Source organism: Rhinolophus hipposideros (genome assembly GCF_964194185.1).
Source record: "Rhinolophus hipposideros genome assembly, chromosome: 11".
In the NCBI taxonomy this organism is placed as follows: Eukaryota; Metazoa; Chordata; class Mammalia; order Chiroptera; family Rhinolophidae; genus Rhinolophus; species Rhinolophus hipposideros.
In genome coordinates, this window is record NC_138057.1 from 83271839 (window position 1) to 83283918 (window position 12080).

General features: G+C 57.0%; 1 protein-coding gene across 1 annotated transcript; it reads right to left on the bottom strand.

Annotated features, from left to right (window-relative positions):
* Positions 1-9563: 9563 nt before the first annotated feature.
* On the bottom strand, positions 9564-11792 carry NRARP (NOTCH regulated ankyrin repeat protein; the record flags this gene model as incomplete). Its single annotated transcript, XM_081066211.1, has 1 exon — positions 9564-11792. The coding sequence occupies one exon, from the start codon at positions 11790-11792 to the stop codon at positions 11448-11450; it is 345 nt and encodes a 114-aa protein (XP_080922337.1). The 3' UTR covers positions 9564-11447.
* Between the last annotated feature and the right edge of the window lie 288 nt (positions 11793-12080).

Below are 12080 nucleotides of genomic sequence, written 5' to 3' on the forward strand. Positions count from 1 at the left end.
TGCTGAGGATCGCACAAGACTCCTTGGGTAACACTGACTTCCCCTGGCTTACAACGGTTCAGATTCAATGATGAAAGCAGCAAACCCTGTGCTGGGTGAGCTGCTGTGACCCCTTCTGAGGTCGTCAAGGCGGCACTGTGGCCACCAGCCCAGCGGGCTGGATGACTTGTGCTCCTGTGGACTCTATTTTAGCCGAGGAAAGGCTGCCCACACCATGCTGACCTTGGGTCTGCCTGCCGATAGGTACTACATGACACTGAATGCCGTGGAAGCAACATGGCTTCCTTATTTTCGGTGGAAATTGAATTAGGGAAGGCCCGTGTGATCAGGAATTATGGCACGCTATACTTTTCTCCACTGCTTCAGCTACTATTAAGGCCCCAGGACATTCTAAACCTGACTCTGGAAGCTACAGGAAGTCACCTGATCACAGTGCTGCTAGAAACCAGCAGCAGTGAAATCTGTCGTGGGCCAAAACCATGTTTGCCCAGCTGATAACAGAAAAACTGGCTAGAGAGGCCCAACAGTTGGCCTCAGAGAAGGAAAACAAGATCGGAAATCCAACATTGTTGATAAAGGAGAAAGCTAGCCTAGACCAGATAACACCCCCGTCCTACGGAATCTAGTTCCCACTCCTGACTCCTGTACCTGCCCTAGACCACTGCTCGGCTCACAGAATGACAGCACTCGAGAATCCACAGTGGTGGGGAGGTATTAGCAAGGCCGTGAAAAGCACTGCCCTCGCCCTCGCTGTCCCACCGAGCAACGTCCCGCCCAGGGCACCGGTCCACACTGCCCTGGACAGTTTAAATGCCCGGGAGACCCGGAAGGGTGGTGAGTGGATCTCAGGCAGTCCCCATCTCGGGGATACAGATACGTCCCAGTCACCATCTGTGTTCTCTCACTGGCCTGCAGCCGCCCTGTGGATAGGCCGCTGCCTCTTCTGGGCTGAAGTCCTATTAGAGACGCTTATCCTACGTGGGGCTCCCTCTCAAACTGCACCGGGCTGGGGAACCCCCTTTACCGGTCAGGTGCTTCGACAAGTCTGTGCCGTTTGGCCGGTTTTACACTTTCACACGTTGACCACCCTCAACCCTCAGGTTTAATCCAACACACTGGCCGCATTACTAAGACTCAGCTGGTAAAATGTGCGGACAGCCTCCAGGTACCTGGGCCCAAAGCCTTGCCCAGACCACCCTTCTGGGCTCAGAGACGCTCAGCTCTGGACCTAAACCCTGTGCACCTGGCCCACCTCTTGATCTGCACCTGAGGGAAGGGGGCAAATATGCTTCGCTCTTAAAGGCCAAATGCCGTCCATGGAACGAGCCTTGTTCAGGAAGAGTGGCCTTGTCGGTGTGCTTCTGGCCGCATGTGGGGGCATGCGGTCTAACGGTGACCTACACGCAAGTCCTGAGACAAAGGAGACGAAGCTGTTTTAGTGACTCTTGCAAACCAGGGACATTAAAAAACTTCTCTTAGCAATGTTCTGTAGTTTTCATTGGAAAGATCTTACAAGTCTTTCATTAGGTTTATCCGTAAGTATTTTATGATGTGTGATGTGATCATAACGGTCTTTTTAAATTTTTATGTTAATAGGATATAGAAGCACGATTGATTTTTTTTTAAACATTTTATTGGGGAAGGGGAACAGGATTTTATTGGGGAACAGTGTGTACTTCCAGGACTTTTTTCCAAGTCAAGTTGTTGTCCTTTCAATCCTAGTTGTGGAGGGTGCTGTTCAGCTTCAAGTTGTTGTCCTTTCAGTCTTAGCTGTGGAGGGCGCAGCTCAGCTCCAGGTCCAGTCGCCGTGTTCAATCTTAGTTTCAGGGGGCACTGCCCACCATCCCTTGCGGGACTCAAGGAATTGAACAGGAAACCTTGTGGTTGAGAGCCCACTGGCCCATGTGGGAATCGAACCGACAGCCTTCGGAGTTAGGAGCACGGAGCTCCAACCGCCTGAGCCACCGGGCCGGCCCCACAATTGATTTTTTGTATACCAACTGTATCCAATGACACTGGCAATTCACATATTAATCCTCGCAGAGTGACTGGGTACACAGCTAACTGCTCTCTCGGGCACAGGAGAGGCCCTGGGTCTCAAGCCCGCAGCCTTCGATGCAGCGAGCCTGGCACAGTCTCCTGGGTGAGGCTGACTGCAGGCATTCTGGAATCAGATTGCCAGTCCTTAACTCTCCGTGGTGGGAAAAGGGGGTGGACTGTGACAGACCCTGGTGATGCTGGGCCCGTGTTGGAAATGTAGTGGTGTCCTCCCTGAGGTGAGGTGTCTTCATGAGGCCAGAACTTTTACTGAGGAAAATATTTCTGGTGACTGGAAAACTATCCTGCGTTTTGTGTGGTTTTAGCTAGATTTTTCTAGTGAAAAAAAACAGAAAAAAGGGTAAAAGACCTATACCCCACCCCCAGAAGTTACTGAAACATACAGCATCATGGATAACTCAAAAATATTACATGTTTTTGATTGTCAGAAGCAAGGCAAAAAAAGTACATAGCACCAAATCCATCCATACACAAGTCTAGAACGGGCACCTTGATCCGTCAGCAGTGGAAATCAGGTCAGTGGGGACCTGGGGCTCGGTCGGGGGTGGGGAGGGCTGAGAGAGCACGTGGGAGGACTGTTCATAGGTTGATTATGGCGTTAGTTATGAGGGCACAAACATCTGTCAATGCTTCCCACACTCTAAATGGCTGCATTTTATTGTATGTGAATTATACCACAATAAATTGATTTTTAGGAATATAAACGATAAACCTAACGATCTTCTTTCAGCCTCAATTAAAATGAAAAGAAGCCACCCACTAAGAGACATCCTGGGAAGACCTGAGAAGGAGTGTTTTATTGACCCAACAACCTTGAGATTTCAAAGAGCCGGCTTACTCATTACTTTCCTCTGAGATAAGGGGGAGGGAGGTTGAGGTGGGGAGAAGCAGAAACCAACTGGGTAAAGGACTGATTTCATCCATGGACATTTCTGCTCTCAAGCGCCCAGGGAGCGGAGGCTTCCCGAATCACGCCCTGGGTTGTCAGAGCAGAAACCACAGCTTTAATTTCCGATGGCCACACACACATTGTGTTGTTCCCCTAATCTGTAACAGAATGTTTACTGTGGAAAGCGGGACTGGAACTCGTAGGGCGGACCAGAACGGTGGCCTTAGACTCATCACTACACAAACCGTGGAAAGCCAACTCCCGCCTGTCCCGTGTCCCTTGGGGGCTGTGCAGGTGCCATCAGTCAAGCCCAGGAGATGTAACCCAGCCCAGTGCGAGGCTGCCGTTCCCTTACGCTCAGGAGTGCTTCTGTCTTTCATTCTGTCTTCTGTCAGAGTTGTCATTCTTGGAAAGTTCTTCATACAAACGTGCACAGTTGGAGTGCAGCGCGTACCCTCAGCGGGAGGAGCATAAAGCACTGACAGCTGCCTGATAACAGGGCCTGGACACGGAGGTCGCCAGGGCAGGCACAGGTGCCACTCCCCCGCGTCCCCACCCCCACAGCCCTTCTCTAATCACCCCATTGGGAGCCAACACAGCCTTGACTAAAGACATGTGAAGATTCATGAACAGAAACCTCGGATGATCGGAGTGGGGACGGCCTGGAGGGGAGCCCTCCCACCCTACCCCTCATGGTCAACTACCAAAGTGGAGGAGACCTGCTTTCCATCTCCAGCCAGAGAGGTTTTGTACTCTAGTCACTCCAGTAGGAAGGAGGATCTTCCCCTGGCCCAGCAGCCACTCAATCAATGAGAGACGGTTACATCCCAGCCAATGAGAAGCCACGACACTTCCAACTCACTTCCTCCGTTGTACTCTTTGTAACAGCCCCTCCCAACTCCCCAGTTTCCTCCATGAAAGAAGGTTCCCCAGCTTTGTTCTCCTGACTTGCTTGTAGTTTGCCATTAGACTTATATTTGCCATGTCCAGAATTGTAATTCTTTGTTTTTCTTGGATAAATCCATTTTGCTGGAGAAATACCTATTTTTTTAAAAGTCAACAGACTACATTTCCCAGCCTCCCTCACAGGGAGGTTGGGCATGTGACTAAGTTCTAGCCAATGGCATGTGAGCAGATGTGGCAAGAGTAACTTGTAGGAACTGCCCTGGAAGGAGAGGACCCAAGCTCTAGTTAGCCTCTTCCTCTTGGCTGTTGGTTGGAATGTAGACTTGATGGTTGGATCTGTGTCACCATTTTGAGCCATGTGAATGAAAGGCCCACCCAGCAGGTCAATATCTGAGGAGCCTACACCCTAACTCCACCTACCAGCCCAGGACCGTCTCGGGTAACTTCTCTGCTGACAAATACGTTCTGGCTTGTTTACATCACTGCTGTTTAGAATTTTGTCATCGCTTTAGAAAGTTGATGGAACGTTTTGGGCTTGGTTGCCTTGGGGTTTTCTTGCCTTGGGGTTTTTTTGTCCACGGGGTCCCAATGAGTAGGCCCACAAACCTCCTCATTGGCGGAGGTGGGTTTTATCCATTGGGGGAATGTGTACCGGAGCAAACTTGGTCTTCAGGCTCCATCTCTGAGCAGACAAGACTTCGAACAAAGTTCTTTCTTTGCACATACCCAGCACAGGCAATTCTGTTGGAATGGGGTGGGGTGTGGCGGGTGACAGCCACAAGAATCTGAAAATGCCAGCCTCCACCAGACCATCAGAGCTGCTCAGGATCCCTGGCCCCTGCTGCTGAGGCCCGAGGCTCCGGGGGGTGATCTAGTAGAACCCCATGCCGGGTCTTGACGGTTCTGAGGGACCGATGTGGTCTGTGTCCTGAAGTGCAGCACGGGGTGGCTGTGTCCTTGGTCCTCCTGACGGTTCACTCATGGCCCCAGGACCCGGGAATGTCCTCCCTTCCCTGTTCGACCAAAAAGGAGAACAGCACAGCGTTGCAGTTCCTTGTTCAGGACTACGATGGGGTTATACACCCAGGCCCTGCTTTGGGTCTCCTTCTGGGGATTTATGAGCCAGAAGCCGGTATGAGTCAACACACCTGCCCTTTCCTCAGACACGCTGAGGGGTGACTGACCCTGCTCAGGGCCTTCCCTGCTGGGCTGTCCCTGACCACCTGGCTGACCGCCTCTATGGCAGCCCTTCCTCATGTGCCCCCATGTTCTGGTCCCTACCCCTTCCAAGCCCCACAAGTTGGCAGGGTTGTAACTTCAGCGACACTGAAGGGCCTGCTGGGCGTTTTCTCCTGAGGTCATCCAAGTGAGACCTGGGCGATCCTGGACTGTTCTCACCCTCTCAGGCTTTCTCCTCTGGGCATTTTGCACCTTCACCCTGTCCCCACACACAGCTCTGGTGGCTGCAGCCCGAGCTCCCCAACGAGCTGGCCTGGGCCTGGTCACTCCCGTGGGAAACACTTTCGGCTTCCTACCCGCTCCTGGCGCCCCAGGCCCATGCAGAATCCTCCAACTGCTGTCCCGCCTCTGCCCACCACACCAGGGCGAAGGGCCCTCCCCCGGCTAACCCCAACGAACTCTGGGCTCCGAGACCAACCGGAGAGGGTGGTGCGGGGCGCTAGCCGGACGACTCCGGCCTCGGGCGTCCGCAGCTCAGCGACGTGCAGGCGCGGGTAGCGCCCGCCTCGGACCGCCGGGCCCCTTGGGCGCAGTGCCGGCCATGGCCACCGGGCGGCAGCACAGCCCGCGCCGCGCAGTCCTCGGCGGGCGCCACTACGCGCGTCCCTGTCGCGCCTGGGGCAGCTACCCCGAGACACACCACCCGAAAACCCCCCACCCACCGCGGACGCTGTCGCCGTCCCCACTCGTGGAACTCCCGCTCAAAGCGGGGGGCGCGAGGTCGCGTCCCCGGGTAGGGGGCGTCCATGTACCCATGAGCCGGGTTCACGGGGTCTCCCTGCCTCCACCCCTCGTCGCCTCTTGGATGCCGGGTGGGCGGCAGTCAGGGGTCTGGGTCTCCCGCTGGACCTCCTCCACACTCTCCCCTGTCTCGCCGAGGCCTTGGGTCCTCAGGCGCCGCATCTGGGGGGGCGACCCCACCGTGCCCGCCTGCGGCGTCCAACCACCCAGTCCTGGGGGCAGGCAGGGATGCCCGACAGTCGGTCTCCACTCAGACTCCCACCCGCGCGGGACGCACTTGAGCCCCACACGCAGGAGCGTCTGATGGGCGCGTCGGGGGCGGGTCGAGGTGCGGGACCCAAGCTGTGACCCCAGAACAGAGATGACAGCTGGTCTCTAGCCCTGACACCCCGCGCCGCGCGAGTGGGTGCGAGGGGAGGGTTGGGAGTTTAGGGCGGCGGGCGCGGTCCCCGGCGTCCCCACCCCGCCCGGTGCACTCTCCGCCAGCGCAGGCGGCCCCGCCTACACCGGCCCTGAATGGCCCCCGCTGGTTCTGAACACAAAGATCGGGCGCTCTGAGCGCCCGTCTCTACCCCCACCTCCCCAGGCTCCCACGGCCAGCTCCTCTCGCCACTGCCGAGCCCCCAGCCTCGCCACGCTGGTTTCCCCATCCCGACCCCCTAGGTTTCCCTTGCCTACCCCCCAGCCAGGCTCCCCCACCGCCCCTCCCTCCAGCTTCTCCGCAGCCCTCCCCCGCCCTGCCTGCCTGGGCTCGCCGGTCCCCGCCTCCCGCCCCCCCGCCCCCCCCCGCCCTCATTAGCATAGCAGCTGCTCGCCGAGCGGGGACCCGAGGAGGGAAGGGCAGAGGCCTCGGGAATGAATGGGGGCCGCGGCTTTGGATGGGGCGAGAGAAGAAAGACCGACAGACGGACGCACGGAGGGACGGTCCGACGTACAGCAGAAGAATGCGCCCGGCGAGGGGAGGGGAGGGAGTGTTGGTGGGGGGAGTGGAGTCCAGGCCGCAGAGGGGAGTGTGTGGCAGGCAGTGGGGGAAGGCGGCCTCCCCAGACCCGAAGCCCCTGGGAGGGGCCGAGCTAGAGGCCCCCGGAGGAGCCAGGAGCCATCGGCCGGTTCCCAGACCTCCCACGGCCTCCTGTGGCCTGCACCCTCACACTCTGACTTCAGGCTTTGTCCCCTAGCTGTCCCAGCGCCGGCCTCCTTTCCTGCCCTTCGAGGTCCGAGGTCTGAGGTCCGCGTGGACAGAGGCCTTTGTGGACTCGGCAGGGACGTCAGGAGACACTGGGCCTCCCCGAGTTCAGAGTGGCAGGACTGCGACCCTGTGCCTACGTGCACCCCAGGCTACGACAACATGCGCTGATATGCAAGGCCTTTCGGGGACAGACCCAGAGGGAGCCCCTTCCGTCCTCCCCCTAACCCGTCTCTGTGGCCCTTGGTCCTGGCCTCCAAGTCCTGCCCTCCCTCCTCTGGCCAGTTCCGTCCTGGCTCCCACGCCTGCTGCCCTTAGACATCACTCTTTCCGGCTGACCGTTTCCCTGCACTTCCTGGTCTCTCTCGCATTCATTCCAACAGTAAATGCTTCCTGAGTCTGGCCAGGGTCAGGTCAGACAGACGGACAGTTGGATAGGACCCGTCAACACTCCTGGCTGGGGGAGAGGGGTGGGCCCTGACCTTGTCCATCTGGTGTGTCTCCTTTCTTCATGGCAACCTCTCCGGGGGTTCCCAGTGACCCAGCCCCTGCTTGCCAGACCCTTCTACCCTGGGTCTCCTGGGAGTTAGGGACCCTCATCTGGCCTCCACAGACACACACTTGAAGGTCCCAGAGCCCAGGCAGAGAAAGTCAGCTGTGCCTTCTTTCTCACCCTGGCCACAAAGAGGCTTGAAAAGATATTTCCAGCCCTGAAAGCCTGCATGGGGAGGGGTAATGAGGACTCCCAGGTGACACCATTGGCCCACCTGCTGCAACGAGCGCCAATTCCTGTTTGCTGAGCACAGAGGTCCTGGAGCAAGAGGCTGCTCGGCGCTGACCCATGTGTTAGAGGAACAACGGTGGTTTTAGTCTACTTCCTAGGGTTCTACACAACCACAGGGAGGCCAGGGAGTCACAGGAGTCCCTCATGGAGGACAGGGCCCAGGCTGGAAGGGCTGTCTGTGCACAGAGCAGCTCCTGGGCAAATAGGCAATAGACCCCACCAGGGCTCCCCCATGGGGCCAAGCAGGGCCTGGCTTCCTTTCTGTCCACACTGGAGAGAAAACTGTCCCTCCTGTGAGAAGCACAAAGCCGGACTCAATCCAAAGTGTCTTTCAGAAGAGAAGTTAGGGAGCCATAGTCTCGAGTGGTGGCAGCCATGTGCCGGGACGCGCCCCAGTGCCCAGGCTCCATGGGCCAGGCAGGAAGTATTCAGGCCAGAATCCCCCATCCCTACCCGGCAGGCCAAGGCCAAGAACAAACACCACCTTCTGCCTCTTCCTCTGGCTCCTGAGGGCAAGTGCCCTGAGTGGGAAATGAAGGCCCATAGTGTCCAGGCCTGACTGCACTTTCCAGGTACCCCAACCTCTGCGTTCTTTAGCCACTTTCCCTGGTGTGGCCAGGTACCCCCGGCTCACTGCCCCCAAAGGCTCGTGGCAGGTGTTCCCACAAAGGCCTGTGAGCCCTGGGCGGACACCACCTCCTGGGAGCTCATTTTCATCAAATATTCCATTCACCTGTGTAGGTGTCTAAGGGTAGAGTTGGCCCAGTCTAGCAGGCTACCTGGGGGACAGCAAGTGCCTGTAAAACCAACAGAAAACGTGCTCGGGGACAGAACACTCTCAAGGGCAGAACAGGGCGGGAGACGCAAAGTGGGAACACAGAAGGCACTGTGGGAAAAGCTTCCAGTTTGAGAAGGGCATCGTGTCCCACCTGCTGCCAGGGAAGCTGACATCCCTGGGCTACTTCAAAGGGGCCTGAAAGCCTTGGAGTCCTGAGTCCAGAGCCCCAAGTCCCAGTACGGTTACAATGTACTTACTTTGCCGGCCCTCCGTCTCCTCTTGGTGGCTACTCTGGCTGGGGTGGGGTCCTCCCACCCTTCTTTGCATGGAACCCCGCAGATGGCTCAGGAGTGGGCCCATCTCCCCTCCTCTCTAGGCACCGGAAAGACAGCCTACTCCACATTCACAGAACCAGGATGCTGGCCTTCAGTCCACTCAGGGTTTGTGCTCTTCTGGGAGTGGCTGGCTCTGGCACGGCTGGCCTGTTCACCTCCCAGATGCCACCGGGAGCCAGAGAGGAGAAAGGGGCCTTTCACTGGTCAGGAGTGAGCCCCCAACTCCTGATGTGCCCCCAAGTGGGAAAAATACGCTCTGTGCAGCGAGTGGTACAGCAGGAACCCACAGTAGCCGGAACAGGGGCCTCGCCCCTCTGATCACCAGGTTTCAGGCTGGCTGGGCGTCAGGGTGGGCAGAGCTTTGAGCAGAACTTTCCATGCAGAGGTCTCTGCTGCTTTGCCAGGGACCAGAGGAAACGGCTGCTCTCCGCGTGCCCACTCTGTTGGCCCTGGCACCTCAATCCTGTATACAGCCGATTTGGGTTGGCAGTGGAGCCGCGCTCAGAGCCAGTTTACCAGGCTGTCTTTAGGTGAAAACAAGCCAAGCATTGTGTAGACGTCACACACAGACAGCATGTTGCAGCCTGACGCTCATCCTGGGTGCCAAGCCCAAGAAGAACCAACAAACTTTTTTTTTTTTTAATAAAAAAAGATCAATGAAAAATTTATTTATAAATTTTCCACGCTGGGCTACAAGTATATCGTACACTCAGGGATATGCTGCAGACTTCACCCAGTTAGAAGTGATCATACCGGGGCCGTACACAGCTTCCATAAGCCTAGAAAATCTTAACATTAATTAACATAATTAAAAAGGTATTTGCATCTAGAAAAAATATACAGAAAAACTCCTTTTGGAGTAATCTGTGCCTCAGTTTCAATGTCTGCTTGTTTCACTGACATTATCAATATATTCTTCTCACACAGTGTTTTATATAAAGCCACAGATAACTGCCCCAATCTGACCAGCCACGCACAAAGGGCCTCCACCCACCTGTGTCCTCAAGTGCTCCCCATTTTTGCACGAAGGGTCAGCAGCACTTCTACCCAGGAAGCCTCATTTAAATTTGAATAATTCAGCCTCCCTTTTATTTCTCTGGATCAAAACAAAAAGGGGTGTGGGGTTGCATAGAAAATTGGAACCGCAGAGACCGGGAAGGGCGCTTTTCAGGACAGAAAGTGACGCAGAAGCACCGCCTCCCGCCCAGGTCTCCCAGCAGCTCTGCCGGCGGCCCCTCCCCCATGGCAGGATTTTGGGATTCGAATGGAGTTCTTGAAACTCTGGGAGGCTGAAGAGAGGCAAACGGTCCTTCAACTCACTCAGCAATTAGCACAAGAGATTCACAGTCTTATAGGTATTTTATAAAAATATAAATATGGGTAACTGTTGCCTACACAACGCTGGATACAACGCCCTTTAAAATTGGGTTTATAACCAAGATTCAAAAAATACACCTAAAACTTGGCTTAAAATATGTTAATATTTTATATTCTGTCATAAATGTTATGACATTTAATTGTGGCAAATCCATTTACTTTTTTAAAAAAGTGTGCAACCGACTGTTAACTATAATAGAACTCACTAGAAAAGGTACGGTCCCCGCTAGCTACCCTCCTCAGTCACCGCCACACCCGAGCACCCAGGCTTCTGCGGAAACTTTGCAAAACCAGTAGCATTGGGGATGGTGGCCTGGGACTTCCAAAGCTCACACGGAATTGTGTGTGTGTGTGTGTGTGTGAGAGAGAGAGAGAGAGAGAGAGAGAGAGAGAGAGAGAGAGAGAGAGAGAGAGAGAGAGAGAGAGAGGAAGACGGAGAGGAGGGGAGAAAAGGGGAGACAGGAGAGGGTAGAGAAAGAAGTGGGGAGAGAGGTGAGGAAGAGAAACAGGAGGGAGAAGAAACAGGAAAACCATCAGGCTGGGCGGTGTTTTCAGTGCAACCAAGAAATGACAGACTCAAGTTTTTAGTTTTAAGACTAGGAAAAAAAAAATGCTTCTTCCTCCCATAACCACATTGACCACACACAGTATTTTCAAAACAAACAAACAAACAAAAAAATCAGGCGCACAAACTTCACCTACAAATATACAGACGCACGATAAATAGTTAGAACTCCAGCAAAAGCAGAGCGGCTCCTCCGTGGCGAGTCGGCCCAGCCCGGCGTCCCCGCCACCCGCCTTCCACCTCCGGAGAAAACATTTGGAGCGGGGCATCCGGTATCTCAGGATTCCGAGCTGGCTGGTAGCGAGACTCAAATTTCAAAGGGGCTGGAGCCTGCGCCCCGCCCCCACCCGCGAGGCGGCGGGCGGGGGCCGTGGGAAGCGCTCGGGCCGGGCCCCGGGCAGCCGCGGGGGGGCGCCGACCCCGGGCAGCAGGCGCCGCGCGGGACCCGTGGGCATGGACGCGAACGCTGGACTCGTCGTGGCCGCGGCGCCGAGGGCCGGGCGCACACCGAGGTAGTTGGCGGGAAGGGACAGCAGAGGCGACACGCTCGGGGCCCGCGTCCGGGTTGGGGTCGGGGTCCGGGCGGGCATCACCGGCCGCTGCCAGCGTACTTGGCCTTCGTAATAAGATAGAGCACGATGTCCTGGTGGCCGCCAAACGCGGCGATGTGCAGCGCACTCCAGCCGTCGCGGTTAGCCAGGCGGATGTCGGCGCCAAACTTGACCAGCAGCTTCACGAGCTCCAGGTTGCCGTCGATGACCGACTGGTGCAGCGCCGTCTGGCCTTCCGGCCCGAACGAGTTCACATTGAACTCGCAGTTGGTCATGTTCTGCAGCAGCGACTGCAGCTCCTGCGTGTTGCCCTTGCGCACGGCCTCCTGGAAGATGCGCTGCGTCTGCGGCGCCGAGCAGGTGGACAGCTCCGCCTGGCTCATGTTGCCGCCGGGCGCCGGCCGCGGGCCGGGCCGGGGCTCAGCGCGGGCGGCGGCTGCGGCGCGGGCCCCCGGCTGTCTCGGGGCGCGCCGGGGTGCATGGAGGGCGCGGCACCCCCGGGCGCCGCACGCCGCCCCTGGGCGCTCCGGGCGCTGGGGGCCGGGGGCCTCCGCCGCGGGGCCCCCGCCTCATCCAGCCGCGCCCGGGCGGGCGGGCGACGGGGGCGGGCGCTGAGCTCGCGGGAGCCGGGCGTTCCGGGACGGCGACGCCGCGCTCTCAGGTCTGCTCGC